At 44.8% G+C, this 18,996-nt stretch overlaps 1 protein-coding gene across 9 annotated transcripts in view; it reads left to right on the forward strand.

Annotated features, from left to right (window-relative positions):
• ABCC9 (ATP binding cassette subfamily C member 9) overlaps window positions 1-18,996 on the forward strand; it is an 83,564-nt gene that overhangs the window by 53,041 nt on the left and 11,527 nt on the right. For 5 of the 9 annotated variants that reach the window (XM_040437725.1, XM_040437733.1, XM_040437719.1 and 2 more), the window contains 11 exons: window positions 188-272; window positions 3,518-3,598; window positions 6,012-6,149; window positions 9,147-9,272; window positions 11,650-11,764; window positions 11,877-12,109; window positions 12,211-12,383; window positions 13,420-13,489; window positions 13,569-13,726; window positions 14,115-14,207; window positions 15,212-15,314. In XM_040437725.1, the coding sequence (XP_040293659.1) occupies window positions 188-272; window positions 3,518-3,598; window positions 6,012-6,149; window positions 9,147-9,272; window positions 11,650-11,764; window positions 11,877-12,109; window positions 12,211-12,383; window positions 13,420-13,489; window positions 13,569-13,726; window positions 14,115-14,207; window positions 15,212-15,314 (1,375 nt within the window). The remainder of the gene's footprint in view (window positions 1-187; window positions 273-3,517; window positions 3,599-6,011; window positions 6,150-9,146; window positions 9,273-11,649; window positions 11,765-11,876; window positions 12,110-12,210; window positions 12,384-13,419; window positions 13,490-13,568; window positions 13,727-14,114; window positions 14,208-15,211; window positions 15,315-18,996) is intronic. The other 4 variants (XM_040437740.1, XM_040437781.1, XM_040437773.1 and 1 more) reach the window with 1 other exon arrangement.

The following is an 18,996-nucleotide window of genomic DNA, read 5'->3' on the forward strand; positions in this document are numbered from 1 at the left end:
CTCATGTATGCTCTCTGTGAGGCCGCATGTATGCTCTCTGTGAGGCCGCATGTCTGCTCTCTGTGAGGCCGTATATGTGCTCTCTGTGAGGCCGCATGTCTGCCCTCTGTGAGGCCGCATGTCTGCATTGTGACTGGTTAAAAATATGTATTTTACAATTAATAATCCCTGTTTTTACATTATGTAGATATAAAGCTGTAACTGAGGCATGCTGTCTACAGCCGGACATTGACCTCCTGCCATTTGGAGATCAAACAGAAATAGGAGAAAGGGTAAAGTGAGGAATATAAACTCTATGTCTACATATAAAGTTAGGAATATAAACTCTATGTCTACATGTAAAGTGAGGAATATAAACCCTATGTTAACATGTAAAGTAAGGACTATGAACCCTATGTCCACATGTAAAGTGAGGAATACTATAAACCCTATGTCAGCATGTAAAGTGAGGAGCATAAACCCTATGTCAATGTGTAAAGTGAGGAATATACTGTAAACCAGGCTTGGACTGGGCCACAGGGGTACAGGTGAATCCCCCGGTGGGCCCCTGAGCAAGGTGGGCCCCTAGTCTCCAGCCCCTGCACAAGTGGCACATAACACAGTAGACTTACTGCACTACATACTATGAGTCTATGCTCATATAAAAAACGTGATATATTATTATAAGGAAACTCCCCAGTTTATTATTATAGACCCCTTCAGAGCTGAGATGACTTCTAGGTATAGAGGAAAGCTAGCCAGTATCCTCTTCCCCAGGACCTACCTTCTCAAAATTGCTGCAGGGACCACCATATTCAGTCATCTGGTAGCATCTTGCTGCTGTGTAAGCAGGTAATAATTGAATGTATCCATACGGTGGGCCCCCAAAATAAATTTTATTGGTGGGCCTAGGCACACCAGTCCGACACTGCTGTAAACCCTATGTCTCCATGAAAAGTGGAATGTGGATTATAAATCCCATATCAACACGTAAAGTGAAGAATACTATGAACCCAATTTGTACATGTAAAGTGAGGAATAATATCAACCTTATGTCTAGATGTAAGGTGAGGAATATAAATCTCATGTCGACATGTAAAGTGAGGAATATAAATCTCATGTCAAAATGTAAAGTAAGGAACCCTATGTCTACATGTAAAGTAAAGAATAATATGAGCCCTACTGTATGTCTACATGTAAAGTGAGGAATATAAACCCCATGGGGCACATTTATTAAGACCGGCGTCTGTGCCTGAAAACACCTAATATAGGCGTATTTCAGTATAATAAATGACCCCCAATTTCTACATCTAAAGTGAGGAATATGGACCCTGTGTCTACATATAAAATTAGGAATATGAACCTTATGTCAACATGGAAATTGAGGAATATGAACCCTTTATCTACAGTGTGCTGTCTGCATCTTTTGCGGCCCAGTTGAAATGAATGGGTCCGCACCCGTTCCGCAAAATTGTGGAACGTATGTAGACACATTCATACAGTCGTCTGAATGAGCCCTTACCCTTATACTTTTCCTCTCATTACAAATTACTCCTTCTATTATACATATTCCCCCTCTCATCATACATCTACCCTCCCATTACACATCTCCACTCCATCATACATCTCCTTTCCCATATACATCTCCACTCCACCATACATTTACCCTCATTACACATCTACTTTCCTATTATACATATACCCCCTCTTATTATACATTTATCCCACCATTATACATGTTTCCCCCATAATATATCTCCTCCTGTTATAATTACCCCCATTATACTCCCTTCCTCTCCACTAGCCAACTGTGATAAATTAGGGATCTCTGGACATGTAAATGTTTATCAGCTGATGTCACATTTTTCAGTGAATTCTCGGCACATCCTGAAATCTCACCATCCATAAATACCGACACCACTGCGCACACAGGCTAAATATACCCCTGCTGTTTGCATTCCTGCAGCCCTTGGTTAGGTCATTAATTGTGGTGTGCAGATTGTTTTGACTCTTCCAGTGATAACATTTCATCAGCATCTGACCCTGGGGTGGGGTGGGGGTAGCAGGAACTTCTGTGATGGCATCTTGTTTCCTTAGAAACAAAAATACATATAACAAACAATAGTGGTGTCCTCAAAAACTAGAAAATAATTGAATTTACAAAAAGAAGGACCCTTAAAACTACAACTTTATTAGGATTAAGTTAAAATCCCCTTATAAACCCACTAATATATAGGTATTAGTTCATGGCAACAACAGTGGCCCAGCAGCCTTAGTACAAATAGTACCCAAAGGATGACAGGTACAATGACAAGGTTCGGGTTGAAGGACAGTATGATTGTGGAGCAACGAGCAGGGAGCGCTTTCCCTATCGAAGGCCCTACTAGAAGCCTCAGCCCAGGGACAACCCCTAATGGTGGGGTCTCACTGTCCTCGTGCCTGTCCTAATAAAACCTGAAATGCCCCAAGTGATTGGATTATTATTATTAACAACACCCCGATGCATTTCACCTGGACGGGTTCCTCAGGGAGTCGGTAATAGTTAGAAATAGTCCCAACAATTTTGATAATGTATTAGATGTAATAAGATAGACACAAAAAACATCAGTTTAGGCAGACTTAACAATGGGTACCAGATACATCACATGTTCCCGTCGGGCTTTTGGAGGAGGATGCTACCTACAAATAAAAGAAGCAGATATAAATGCCCATGAGGGAGGACCAAGTGACATAAGAGTCACAATATGTACAATGGAAGGTCTAACTTACATGTTAAGTGCCCCATCGGTGGCTAGACTGCCTCAGGAAGAGTGCTCGATACAGCAGTGAGGCCTATTAATCGGGGGAGGTTTAAATAGGGTGCCAGAGCGCGCCTCTCAAACAGCGGAAGGAGCACTTCCAGTAGGTGGAACGCTTGGGCATTTATATCTGCCTCTTTTATTTGTAGGTAGTATCCTCCTCCACCATTAGGGGTTGTCCCTGGGCTGAGGCTTCTAGTAGGGCTTCGATAGGGAATGCGCTCCCCGCTTGTTAAGTCTGCCTAAACTGATGTTTTTTGTGTCTATCTTATTACATCTAATACATTATCATAATTGTTGGGACTATTTCTATTACCGACCCCCTGAGGAACCCGTCCGGCGGAAATGCGTTGGGGTGTTGTTAATAATAATCCAATAATTTAGGGCATTCCATAGTTTTTTTAGGGCAGGCACGAGGACAGGGAGACCCCACCATTAGGGCTTGTCCCTGGGATGAGGCTTCTAGTAGGGCCTCGATAGGGAAAGCGCTCCCTGCTCGTTGCTCCACAATCATACTGTCCTTCAACCCGGTCCCTTTTTATAGAACCTTGTCATTGTACCTGTCATCCTTTGGGCACTATTTGTACTAAGGCTGCTGGGCCACTGTTGTTGCCCTGAACTAATACCTATATATTAGTGGGTTTATAAGGGGATTTTAACTTAATTCTAATAAAGTTGTAGTTTTAAGGGTCCGTTTTTTTGTAAATTAAATTTTCATCTTGTTTCTCTCTTTTCTATAGGGGATCAATTTAAGTGGTGGACAGCGGCAGAGAATATGTGTGGCGCGGGCGCTGTATCAGAACACCAGCATTGTATTCCTAGTAAGACAAATTTCTCCTCCTTCTCCTCACCCATTGTATCTGCACTTTAGAAATATGTGCTGACAGATTAGGAATTCTATCTGTTCCTAGGAAAGCTGGGTTAGGCCCCATGCACACAACCATATGTCTTTTGTGGTACGCACATTGCAATCCACAAAATACGAATAACGTCCGTGTTGCTTCCACATTTTTTTGGGACCCGTTGACTTCAGTGAGATCGTGGTCCATTTTGCAGACAAGTATAGGTTGTGTTCTATCTATTTGTGGAACGGACATACGGATTCAGAAAGCACAAAGATCATCCGTGTGCTTTCCTCATCTTTGTGTATGTTCTGCAAAAAGAATGATTCGCAAAATGCGGACCACGGACCCATTGAAGTCAGTGGGCCTGCAACAAAATGTGGAAGGCACACACACCGCATCCGTATTTTGCGGATCCGTGGTTTGCGGAATGCAAAACGTACACGTTTGTGTGCATGAGACCTTAGGCATTGAAGCTTTTCCCTGTCCAGTACTGCTGCATAATTGTTGTTCAGGGGTATGGGAAAGCTGGATGAAAGCTATCGAAGTACGACCACATGGAGTCGAAATTCTGCTGCAGATTTCGGTGTATATATTGCAAAAACAGACTTACCAACCTTTTAGTTGGTAAAATCGTTTTACATTAGACACTCCTATTTGCCTATTTGAAAATCAGGGACAGTCCCAACAAAATTTACATTAGACACTCCTATTTGCCTATTTGAAAATCAGGGACAGTCCCAACAAATTCAGGACAGTTGGCAACTATGCAAAAGGTCCAATCGCTTAAAGGGGTTATGCCATGACTAATGTAAGCTAGAACCAGCCCTGTACCTCACATGGATCCAGAGATCTCCCCATTCATTGCTCTGCTAGATTTATATCAAGCTGACAGCTGAAGGGGAGTGGCTTTTCTGCTGCAGCTCAGGGGGTGTGTCTTATCTGCTGGAGCGCTCTCCCTATCACAGCTCAGGGGGTGTGTCTTATATGCTGGAGCGCTCTCCCTATCACAGCTCAGGGGGCGTGTCCATGCTCTCTTAATCACAGCTCAGGAGGCAGTTGGAGGATGAAACTGAGCATGTGCGGCCTTCACAGGGAACAGGTCAAAGAAATAAGAAAAAAAAACAGCAGGTGGCGCTATACAGATACATTTTATTGAATAAATCAGTGACTATGCTACATTTTTAATTACCTGCAATTACAATAGAATGCAGATGCAGATGGTTTGAAAACTGTAGAATATTTTTCACGGAACAACCCCTTTAAGACATCTGTCTTGGTCCCATGGTCATATGTGCCCACATTGCTGAGAAAAATGAAATTTTAATGTATGCAAATAAGCCTCTAGGAGCAAGGGGGGCGTTGCCATTGCAGAGAGAGCTGAGCCCATTGCTCCTACAGACTCATTTGCATATATTAAAGCATCATTTTTCTAAGCAAGCCGGGCACATATGAACATAGGACCAACACAGATGCCTTCAGCTGCCAAGTGCACATGTAACAGGTCAGCCAGTGTTGTAGGCACAAATCTGCTGACAGATGCCTTATAAATCTTCAGCGTTTCAATTTATTCTGCGGACCTCCACTGCAGATTTCACTCTTTCATCCGGACAGGGTGAAGTCCACAGCCATTTCTGTGGCAAAGACCAGAAGTAATACATGCAGTTTTTGTTGCAGTATTTGTCATGAGTTTCCACTGTGCGTCTTCATCAAAATCTGCAGCAGGACCAGCAAAGTGAATGAGATTAGACAATCTCATGTGCACTTTGCTTTTTAACTCCATGCGGAAATTTGTGAGATTTTTGAGCAGATTTGCAAATGTAAAGGTGAAATCTACAGTAAAATCTGAAAAATCGAACACATACCGTTTTTGGTGTGGATTTGATGTGAAAATGCACAGAAACTGTTAGTACGGCTACATGCACACAAACGTATTTTGTTTCCGTGTCTGTTCCGTATTTTGCGGATAGGATGCGGACCCATTCATTTCATTGCCAGCAAAAAATGCGCACAGCACACCGTGTGCTGTGCGCATCAGTATGTCCGTTCCGTAGCCCCGCACAAAAAATAGAACATGTCCGTTTTTGGCATTGTTACAATGAATCCGCCAAAAAAAACGGATGGCATACAGATATCATCTGTTGTTTTTTTTGCGGACTGCAAAACACATACGGTCGTGTGCATGTAGCCTAAACCGGCCTATTTTTAATGGTCCGTGAAGAAAAGGCATAAAAATAGGGCATAGACTATTTCTGCGATTTTTATGGATCGATGGCCACAATACAATTAAAGGGGGCTGTTTTTAACAGCTGTCTTATAGAAAGCACCTGTTAAAAAAGGCAGTTAAAAACATTGATAAAACACAAACGCTGACATCTCATGTTCCTCGTAGGATGATCCATTCTCGGCTCTGGATATACACCTCAGTGACCACTTGATGCAGGAGGGGATCCTGAAGTTTCTGCAGGAGGATAAGAGGACGGTAGTCCTGGTGACGCACAAGCTGCAGTACTTGACCAACGCTGACTGGGTAATGATCCACAGCAACCACTGACAAACCTCTGCTGCAAGTAATAGACTTTGGGTGGTCTTTTAATATGACTCCCACACTACAAAAAAAAAGTTGCATAGCCTCGTTTTAGAACTTTTTGAACACCTGTGAGCCCACATTTAGGAGCACGCAGCGTTTTTTCGTTGCCCTCTTCACTCTGGAGGGGTGTGGTGGAGACAGGGCATCAGGCAGCCAATTCACTTTCCTATAGTAAGTGATGAATGAAATCTACTCCACCTAGGGGCTAGAGTGCATGGGCTGCCAAAGGATGCACCTAATTTATTTATTTATTTTCTTTTATTTTTCTTCAGTGTGAAATTCAAGTGTTATATACTGCTGTCATATTCTGTTATAAAAAAAACAACATTTTGGGCAAAAAACTAAATTTGCGGTTTTGTCTGCATCTGTCAGTGGGAGATACAATCTTGAAATATAGCAAAAATATTCTGGGTTTAAAAAAACACCAATTTTGGGCAAAATACTCAATTTTACAGGACTTTTTTTTAAAATTAACTTTCTTTATTATTATTTCAATATTAACAAACAGATTTATATCATTCACATCATTTTTCAAACTGAAGCCCCCCCAATTCCCTCCCCCTCCCATCCCATGATGTGTCCTACTTCTCCACCAGCCCTCCGTAACATGACCGAAGTGTGGCGTTGCAATTTGTTTGTGGCTCATGACCGAGGAATGGTGGAGAGAGATGGAAAGCGGAGGGAGCTCTATGGGTTCCATTCTCCCCAAATTCTACTCCATTTTTTCTCTATATCTCTTTGCTTCTACAAAATATGTTCATATCTCTTATTGATCTTTACCAAATTTAACCAAGAGCGTGCTATTAGGAGTCTTGCCAAAAACATTATTTTAAACAGAAGATTTTTTTTATATTGGTGACACCCCACCTTGGCAAGTTCCCCCAATACCCAGCATTCAGCAATAAAAGGAATCCGCACATTCAGTTTTATCTCTATGTAATCGTGAATAGTCTCCCCATATTGTTTCAACTCTGGGCAAGACCAGAACATATGCAAATAATCCGCATCAGAAACATCAGACCTAGGACAATTAGAATGATCCCTAACACCACATTTATTAAGCCAGAGAGGGGTAACATAAAGTCTATGTAGAATATTAAACTGCACCAGAACGTGATTGAAATTATGTGATACCAATTTTAAATCCTGAGCTAACTTTCCCTGATCCTCCAAATGTGTCGTTAAACATTCTTTTTGCCAAGCCCTCTGTCCCGGGGACCAAGTATCACCAAATCGTGCTATTATTAAGCTTTTATAAAGTTGAGAAATCTTCATCTTTTGCCCCAAGTTCTCTATCAATTGATTAAATTGTGTACCAGTGAAAATTTGCAACCTGCTTTTTTCTTTAATACTTAAAAGTGCCGATCTTAACTGTAAATACCGAAACCATGATAATTTCTGTGATTTTTGTCTTTGTGATAATACCGTGAACGAAACAATATCCCCACTTCCTACTACCTGTGTCAGATATAAAATATTACCTTTTTGCCAATATAAATCTCTACTTAATTCAACTAAAGTTTGTAAGTGCTTATTGTACCACAACGTCGTACATCCAATTGACCCTTTCACTCCGTACCAAAGTCTAATCAAATACCATGATTTCATAAACAACTTCCTGGCGGATTTAAATTCTCTGTCGGGGTCGGTCAATTGATCCGACTCCAGCAGAGTAAAAAAAATATCTGCTATTCACTAAATGCTTGCGGAGTGGACTATCCATCCACTCACGGAGAAAACAGAACTGCGCGGCCAAGAAATAACCCCTGAAGGAAGGGAGATTAAGTCCTCCTCTCTCCAAGGGCTTATACCAATAGTCTAATTTGAGTCTTACGCGTTTCCGCCCCCATAATAAGTCCCTAATAATTCTTTCTAGCAATTTAAAAAATCTATCCCCAATCCAAACTGGAGAATTCTTAAAGACATATAATAACTGGGGGAGGATCACCATCTTAATTAGAGATACCTTATCAGCCTTCGACAGAGATAAACGGAGCCATGTTGTTATTTTTGACCTCAGCTTATTTATCAGTGGAATCAAGTTAAGCGAAATTAAGTCTTCCACCTTAGGAGAGATTATAATACCTAAGTACTCAAAAGAATCAGAAATTTTCAGAGTGTTCATAGGGGCCTCGTTAGGGAGTGAAAGGTTATCTAACGACATAATCCTATTATCCAAAGGCATAAGGGTAGTTTTTTCCCAGTTTACATCCAGTCCTGAGACCTCTCCGAATTGATGTATCGTTTGAATACTGTTCAGCAAAGTAGATTGTGTCCGTTAAACATAAAATAAAATATCGTCTGCATAAAGAGAGATTCGGTCTTCGATTCCTAGTACCCCAAAGGATGCACCAAATTTATGACAAGGCCTGCACCTCGTCATAAATAAAGTTAATCCTCTGGGAGAACAGTGGATATCAAAGAGCAGCGTAAGAACAGCCATTTTCCAGTCACTGGCAGGGTTCTTCAAAAAGACAATAAATTAAAACACACAGGCGAAGATGTATTCAAACCAGGCTTTCTGCGCTGGTCTTGAAATACCCTGCACTGGCGGAGGATGTGCTTAATTTATGACGATATCTTCATTTGTGCCAGAAAACTGCCGTAAATTACGATAAATTTGATGGAGCTGCTTGCCACGACCCATTCCCACCCTTGCCATGCCCCCCTTTAGGGAAACAGCGCCCGTTTAGGGTGGAGTAAAATTGATAGAGGGGACAGTTTTTATAAAAGTTTCACTTGGGACTTTTTAATGCCACTTTTCAAGCACAAGGGATAAATCTCCCCCACAGTCTACCGGAAGAATGCAAGACTTTAAAGTATGCAGGGATTCTGCTTCAAGTAAAGGAGACCGTGCCAGCCCTTTAGTTTCTGGTTGTCACTCCTCCATGGTGTATTTGTCAGGTCATGTGACATCCGTCGTTCTCATCATTCCAGATCATCGCCATGAAGGACGGCTTCGTTCTCAGAGAGGGAACATTGAAGGATATTCAGAATAATGACAATGAATTGTACGAGCACTGGAAAACCCTGATGAACCGTCACGACCAAGAACTGGAGAAGGTATTAAAGGGACATTACACAGAGGTTTACCAAAAAGATAAGATTGTATGAATGATGGGGCTGTCATTCTGCCAAACCTCTCGTGTGTGTGAACAACTCAGGAGTCACTGTTCAGGAAGTCATCATGGTTCCTTCTGGGAATCATTGGGTTTTCAGCTGTAGCACCCCTGTGAGACAATGGGTGGACTTCCCTTTTATCCTTATACTCTATTCATATCCAGAGCTTAATCCACAATTCTGCTTTTGCATTATTTGTTATCAGGGCTTTTTTTCTCAGAGAAAAGGTGGCGGAACTCACCCCCCCCCCCTCCCTGGCCACGCCCCTACCCACCCCTAGGACCGCCCCCTAAAACCGCTCCTTTAGAGAACAGGGATACACTGTGCCACACAATACTGTATATTGTGTGGCACAGTGTAGAGGTATACTGTGTGGCACAGTGTAGAGGTATACTGTACATTGTGGGGCACAGTGTAGCGGTATACTGTATATTGTGTGGAACAGTGTAGCGGTATACTGTATATTGTGTGGCACAGTGTAGCGGTATACTGTATATTGTGTGGCACAGTGTATGCTATATGTCTATAACATAAACATATTTCACATGAAAACTTACTGTTACTTGGCTTGACCCTTGGGGATCTCGGACACAACTTCAACACTTGGCCGGGGGCTCGGCGGAGCTGATGTTGTGTTTTATCCTAATGAGAAAGATTTCATAATAAGGATTTGGAGAAGGGGCAGTGGGGTCGCAGAGCAGGGAGATGCTGGTGCTGCTCCTAGGGGGGGGTCATACCATGGGGGAGTAATAAAGCCCACCATAATGCCCCCCCCCCCCCAGTAGTAATAATTCTCCTTATAATGTGACAATGCAAAAAATACCCCCTTATGCCCCCAGTTGAGCTAATGTCCCCCATAATGTGCCAGTATAAAATACCCCTATATAGTGCCCCCAGTAAATGCCCCCATAGTGCTCCTCTCCCCCTTCCTCCTAGTGCCTCCCATAATGTACTAGTATAAAATGCCCCATATATCGTGCCCCAGTAGATGCTCTCAGTGTCCCCCATAATTTGCAAGTATAAAATACCCCTTCTTAGTGCCCCCCGTAGATGACTCCATAGTACTCCTCTCCCCCCTTCCCCATAGTACCCACCATGTGTCCCAGTATAAAATGCTACTGTACAGAGCCCCCCATATAAAATACCCCTTCTTTGTGACCTCAGTAGATGCCCCTATAGTGCCCACCAATAATGTGCCAGTAATAAGTGCCCTCAATCACGTGCCACTGCCAGTAATAAGTGCCCCCATCACCTGCCAGTAACAAGAGCCCCCCATCATGTGCCAGTAATAAGCCCCCCATCACGTGCCAGTAATAAGCCCCCATCACGTGCCAGTAATAAGCCCCCCCATTACGCACCAGTAATAACCCCCCATTACGTGCCAGTAATAAGCCCCCCCCATTACGTGCCGGTGCCAGTAATAAGCCCCCCCATCATGTGCCAGTATTAAGCCCCCCTCCATCATGTGCCAGTATTAAGCCCCCCATCATGTGCCAGTATTAAGCCCCCCATTATGTGCCAGTATTAAGCCCCCCCATCATGTGCCAGTATTAAGCCCCCCATCATGTGCCAGTATTAAGCCCCCCCATCATGTGCCAGTATTAAGCCCCCCCATCATGTGCCATTAAGCCCCCCCGCCCCCCCCCATCATGTGCCATTAAGCCCCCTGCCCCCCCATCATGTGCCAGTATTGTAATAAGCCCCCCAATGTGCCAGTAACACTATTGTAAAAAAAACAAAAAAATTATACTTACCTCAGTGTCAGCGATGCGATGCAGGCCTCTTCCGGCCTGTGTCCCGTGCTGTATGGCTCAGGCTGCGCAATGACGTCATCGCGCCGCCTACGCCGGCCTCTGATAGGCTGCCGGCCTAGTGCCTGCAGCCTATCAGAGGAAGGGGAAGGGACACGCCTCTCCCTCCCCTGCACCGCCGCAGCACAGGCAGATTACTATGGAGATGAGCGCAATGGAAGCGCTCATCTCCCTGTGCCCGGCGGCGGCTCACTTGGGGGGGGGGGGGCATTTTAGTTGGGGGGGGCACAGCGTGATGTAGGGGGGCCGCGGCCACCTCTGGTCCCTTCCCGGCGACGCCACTGCTAAGCAGCGGGCTGGCTGGGCCCAGTAACTAAAGGGGGCGGGGCGGGGGAAAATAGGTGGCGGAACGCCGTTCAGGGGCGTTCCGCCAGAAAAAAAGCCCTGTTTGTTATAGTCCGATTGCATTTACCGCTGCATCCACAATTCTGCTATTATATCATATGTTATTCTGCAGTCACACCCAGACCTGCAATCAAAGTAATGTAATTCAATTATTTTTCTTCCTGGTCATCCACATGCAGGACACAGAAGCGGACCAGGCCACGCTAGAAAGGAAGACCCTGAGGCGAGCCATGTACTCCAGGGAAGCCAAAGCGCATCAGATTGAGGAGGAGGGTGACGGTAAAGTATTCATCTAGACAGAAAACATTGGGTGGACCTTCATCCATTCCTCCGTGTAAGCAGTGTCCACCATTTTTCTTTGATGTCAGTTTTTTTTATTCTCATCACACAGAGGAAGAAGAAGAGGAGGATGAAGAAGACGAGATGTCTACTGCCTTGAGGCTCAGGACAAAGATGCCGTGGAAGACCTGTTGGAGGTATCTGACCTCTGGTGGATACTTTCTGCTCTTTTTGATGGTTTTCTCTAAGCTTTTGAAGCACTCTGTAATCGTGGCCATCGACTACTGGCTAGTCCGCTGGACAGCGCCATCACAAAATGTCAGCAGAGACTCGTATAACATGACGGTAATGCAGCATTAGTGTTATTATAATACAGTAGAAATCCATTAGCAAGGCAGGCACATTATGCCAGTTGCGTGTAGATGACACGATCCATTCCATCTCAGGCAGGGAAGAATGCAGATGATCGGACATATTATGTGATGGGGTTCTGCATCCTCAGCGCCTCTGGAATCATCCTCTGTCTCATCACCTCACTGACCGTGGAGTGGTTGGGCCACACAGCTGCCAAAAATCTACATGATAATCTGCTGAAGAAAATCATCCTGGCACCAATCAGGTAATGTGTCCAGAACCCTTCTCATTTCATCCCTCTGTCAGAACTCCCTGGTATTCAATCATAATGAAATAACCCTCTCAGTTCTCCCTGGCAGTCATTCATAATGATATAACCCTCTTAGTTCTTCCCACCTATCAGTCATAATACAATAACCTTCCCAGTTCTCCTTGGCAGAGAGTGAACCACCTGTCCCTATCCCTCGTTCAGTTCTCCTTCACATACAGAACTCTTCTGTCACTCCTCTGGCAGTTCTACCTGGCATTCAATCACAATGAGATGCCTTCATACTGCATTGAGATGCTGGTAATGTTATCTGCTTCACTGTGACCACAATTAGGAGCATCCATGTGAAAAATCTGCTGTTTTTGCCCCAGAATTCTTCTGCCACCAGTTTCTGGGACAGGTATGAAATGTCCAATAGCTACCATTGGCAGACATATTATTTTCCATGGAGCCAGTTTGTTGTTCCTTGGTCACTCAAAGAGACCTTCCTTGGTTGTCCTTGGAAGTAGTCAGGGATTTATTATTTAATTTCAACTGTGGCCACGCATCCTATGGAAAAGGACTGCAGATAAAAACCATGATGCTGCCAATATGGAGCAGTCAGATTCCAGACACCATGTTGGTCATCTAGAACCTGACTGGGCTTGGTTTCCAGGGATAAATGTTAGTAAATTTGTTGGGGTGATGTGAAAATTAGGCTCTTCCTTCAGCAGCACAGGTGGGGATAAAAAAAATGTGTAAAATGCCACTTTTGTACATGACTGGTGTGTGCTGGAGTCACATAGGGGAAGAGGCTCGGAGTCAAGCTGGCCATCCCCTAAATGTCCCAAGTGTCTCCACCTCTGTGAATCCAGTAAGGTAATTAGCAAATGGCATAGATGGGACTTAAAGTGCATTTTTGAGAAAAAAAACCTGCTTCTGTTTTTCAAGGAGACACCTGTAAGAATCGAGGGAGTCTAATTGCCCTGTAGGTAATGACATATATTGTTTCAGGTTGGATGGTCCCTCTCATCCTAAGTCTCTGTATTTGCAGGTTCTTTGACACAACGCCACTCGGCTTAATCTTAAACCGTTTTTCAGCTGATACAAATATCATTGACCAGGTGAGACAGTGGTATGGTGCTCACTTCGTTCAGTCCTGACATGACTCCAGCGGTTATGTGACCCTTGTATCTCCCTCAGCACATTCCCCCCACATTGGAGTCTCTTACCCGCTCGACCCTCCTCTGTCTCTCAGCAATTGGAGTCATCAGCTACGCCAACCCAATGTTCATGATTGCACTTCTCCCACTCGGCGTTGCCTTCTACTTCATCCAGAAATACTTCAGAGTTGCCTCAAAGTGAGTATGCTGGGACCCTAAAAAGCAGTATATAGTGCAGACATTGTGTAAAGATGCATTTCTCCACCAGTGTGGAGGTTTTCACCCAACTTGCTCTGGTTCTTGAACAACAAATCTGACGAGTGAAGCAGTAATATTGAGCAATGGAGGAAACATCATTGAACGTCTATGCAGATCTTCTATACAGGATGTGGAAAAACTGGGTAACAACTTACTGAAGGGTGCAGGGAAATGAAATCACTCATTTACAATGTCAGTCTGTCTTAAGATACAGTAGATAAAACTAATTGTGTGGAGTCCCGGAGGCCCTATTAAGAGCTGCTCCTCATAGACACAACATTTTCATGTTATCAGCCCTCACTTTGTTTCCTCTGTTCTGTGTCTTCAGAGATCTCCAGGAATTGGATGATAACACTCAGTTGCCACTGCTCTGCCACTTCTCAGAGACAGCCGAAGGTCTCACAACAATCCGTGCCTTCAGGTACCCTCCACGTTTCTCATTTACTGCATATGATGTTTACTTATATGAGTCAAAGGCTGCAGGATAAAGTAGAATATAGTATTCAGAAGCCATAGATGAGCAGCTTCTAAGGGGCATGATGGTAGTAGGTTGGTCCCCCATCAGGTACTGCTGTGGCTCAGATTCTGGAAGAAAGAAACAGCACTGATTGGGGGTCATTTATAAAGACTTGTTTCCCGCCTTGTGCTGGTGGAGAAAGTAGCTAATTTATGGCCCAGGCCTCGTCATCAATTAGGCCCACTGCCAGCAGTCCATGTGCCTGTAGTCAAAACTACTCCAGGCCCCATTACTCCCAAGTTATGAGCATGGCGCTAAAACACCTGTGCAACAAAATATTGTTGCATGGGCGTTAATAAGTTTCGAACAGGATCTTGCAAATTGTTTTACACCAAAAACTAGTCCCCACCATAAATGACCCCATTGTGTTCCTTTCTGACATGTCTGCATTGAAAAGGTGGTGTAGCCACGTTGTAAGCAGTCCACAGATGTGGGTTTAGATCTGAGGACAGTGCAGAGATGATGGGAATATCCATACTGACTGCTGCAGGCTACAATTTACCACACAATTCTCCTGGGCCTGATAGCACTTCCTGGCAATATGTCCCTCTGTTGTCATTCAATACTGGGATTATATCCATAAATATGGCGGAGGGTCTTTCCCTCTTTGTTGCGTATTCTGCAAGTTAGGGGTCAGACAGATCAATGTAATAATGATGCAGTGATGGAAGAACAACTGTATGATAAGCAGGGCCACATGCACATGACTGTATTTTGTGTCCCCCTCCGATCCGCATTTATTTGTGGATCGCATATGGACCCTTTCATTTATACAGGTTCGTATTTTGCTGATCTATGGTTTGCGGACCGCAAAACGGATACAGTCATTTGCATGAGGCCTAATGGTAAAGTGAGATGAGCGCAGGATTCAGGCTTCTGGATATTGAGCCACATCTTCTCATCCACAGACATGAATCCAGATTCAAGCAGAGAATGCTAGAGCTGACGGACACCAATAACTTAGCCTATCTGTTCTTATCTGCTGCTAACCGGTGGTTGGAAGTCAGAACGGTAAGAATTGCGACTACTTGTGCTACAGAGGTACGCTAACCACCCACAATACTCATCATCTATCCATGCTGCACACAGCACACCCCCATCCCCACTGCATAATGCCACTCATCATGTATCCACACTGCACCTTCCCACTTATCATTTATTCACACTACATAATCCTGTTCATCATCCGTCCACCCCACACAATCCCATTCATCATCCAGCCATATTGCAAACATCCCAGTCATTATCTCTCCACATTGCACACATCCCACTCATCCACCTGCCCCTTCTCACTCATCATTCATCCACACTGCATACACCCTACTCAGTATCCATCCACACATTGGACACATCCTACTCATCATCCATCTACACTGCACACTTCCCATTCATCATCCACCCACACTGCACACATCCCATTCATCATTCATCCACACTGCACACATCCCATTAATCATCCATCCATCCACACTGCACACATCCCAGTCATCATCCGTCCACACTGCACACATCCCATTCATCATCCATCTACACTGCACACATCCTGCTCATCATCCATCCACACATCCCATTCATCATTCGTCCACACTGCACACATCCCATTCATCCACACTGCACACATCCCATTCATCATCCATCCATCCACACTGCACACATCCCATTAATCATCCATCCACACTGCACACATCCCAGTCATCATCCGTCCACACTGCACACATCCCATTCATCATCCATCTACACTGCACACATCCTACTCATCATCCATCCACACTGCACACATCCCATTCATCATTCGTCCACACTGCACACATCCCAACCATCATCCGTCCACACTGCACACATCCCAACCATCATCCGTCCACACTGCACACATCCCATTCATCATCTGTCCACACTGCACACATCCCAACCATCATCCGTCCACAATGCACACATCCCAGTCATCATCCGTCCACATTGCACACATCCTACTCATCATCCATCCACATTAAACACATCCTATTAATCATCTGTCCACACTGCACACATCCCAACCATCATCCATCCACACTGCACACATCCTATTAATCATCCATCCACACTGCACACATCCCAGTCATCATCCGTCCACACTGCACACATCCCATTCATCATCCATCTGCACTGCACACATCCTACTCATCATCCATCCACACTGCACACATCCCAACCATCATTCGTCCACACTGCACACATCTCAACCATCATCCCTCCACACTGCACACATCCCAACCATCATCCGTCCACACTGCACACATCCCAACCATCATCCGTCCACGCTGCACACATCCCAGTCATCATCCGTCCACACTGCACACATCCTACTCATCATCCATCCACATTGCACACATCCCATTGATCATCTGTCCACACTGCACACATCCCAACCATCATTCATCCACACTGCACACATCCCATTCATCATCTGTCCACATTGCACACATCCTACTCATCATCCATCCACACTGCACACATCCCATTCATCATCTGTCCACATTGCACACATCCTACTCATCATTCATCCACACTGCACACATCCCATTCATCATCTGTCCACATTGCACACATCCCATTCATCATCCATCTACACTGCACACATCCTACTCATCATCCATCCACACTGCACACATCCTATTAATCATCCATCCACACTGCACACATCCCAGTCATCATCCGTCCACACTGCACACATCCCATTCATCATCCATCTACACTGCACACATCCTACTCATCATCCATCCACACTGCACACATCCCAACCATCATTCGTCCACATTGCACACATCCCATTGATCATCTGTCCACACTGCACACATCCCAACCATCATCCATCCACACTGCACACATCCCATTCATCATCTGTCCACATTGCACACATCCTACTCATCATCCATCCACACTGCACACATCCCAGTCATCATCTGTCCACACTGCACACATCCCAACCATCATCCATCCACACTGCACACATCCCAACCATCATCCGTCCACACTGCACACATCCCAGTCATCATCCGTCCACACTGCACACATCCTACTCATCATCCATCCACATTGCACACATCCCATTGATCATCTGTCCACACTGCACACATCCCAACCATCATCCATCCACACTGCACACATCCCATTCATCATCTGTCCACATTGCACACATCCTACTCATCATCCATCCACACTGCACACATCCCAGTCATCATCTGTCCACACTGCACACATCCTACTCATCATCCATCCACACTGCACACATCCCATTCATCATCTGTCCACATTGCACACATCCCAACCATCATCCATCCACACTGCACACATCCCAGTCATCATCCGTCCACACTGCACACATCCTACTCATCATCCATCCACACTGCACACATCCCATTCATTATCTGTCCACACTGCACACATCCCAACCATCATCTGTCTACACTGCACACATCCCAACCATCATCCATCCACACTGCACACATCCCAACCATCATCTGTCCACACTGCACACATCCCAACCATCATCTGTCCACACTGCACACATCCCAACCATCATCCATCCACACTGCACACATCCCAGTCATCATCCGTCCACACTGCACACATCCTACTCATCATCCATCCACATTGAACACATCCCATTCGTCATCTGCCCACATTGCACACATCCCATTCATCATCTGTCCACACTGCACACATCCCAACCATCATCCATCCACACTGCACACATCCCAACCATCATCTGTCCACACTGCACACATCCCAACCATCATCCATCCACACTGCACACATCCCAGTCATCATCCGTCCACACTGCACACATCCTACTCATCATCCATCCACATTGCACACATCCCATTCATCATCTGCCAACACTGCACACATCCCACTCATCCTCCCTCACCTTCCCCCTTATCAACCATTCACACTACATCCCGTTAATTATCCATCCACACTGCGCACATCACGCTCGTCTGTCCGTGACTCCTCCCAATCTGATGTCACCCTGCAAACCACTGAAAAATTGTTTGTATAAAATGAGAACTTTCCCAGATGACGGAACATAGAGAACAGCAGCAGCCGCTGCCAGGACTTAAACAGTGTGCCCGGTGCCCAGATACAATGCAGCCATGAAGTGTTTACATCTGTTGATCTACCTGTCACCCTGACGAAGGGCAGCCGCTCTCCGGAGGGCGCAGACAATGAGAAGCCACTGTGTGATGTGCAGATTTTATATATAAAGTCATGACTGTTACAAGAAGTTATTGGGTTTACACAGGCTCAGTGCCCCTCAGGAGCAGTCTGAAGTGTATTAGTTGTGGAATCCACAGCAGAAATCGGAGGGTCAGCCTTGGATTACTGACAGTTTTTCGCATTCAATGGGGCGAATCCATGTGCTGACATATGCCACCTTTTCTGCACGACTGAAACTGAGCCAGAGTGAACTACGGCGCAAATTGTCATTTAAATTATTGTACAGCTACAACGTATTTTAGCACGAAACATACCCTTAAAGTATCAGATCACTGGACATGTCATCTTTTGAAAGGGAAACCCACCACATTTTCAAAGGAGAAGAGGATCATTAGTCAGAATCCTTGAGTGAGTGCAGCCTAGAATCCAATATAAACTCTATGATTTCAGTAGACTTCACATGATAAGGTCTCTTACCTCCAGGAATTATGATGTC

This window comes from Bufo bufo, chromosome 1, assembly GCF_905171765.1.
Source record: "Bufo bufo chromosome 1, aBufBuf1.1, whole genome shotgun sequence".
Lineage (NCBI taxonomy): Eukaryota > Metazoa > Chordata > Amphibia > Anura > Bufonidae > Bufo > Bufo bufo.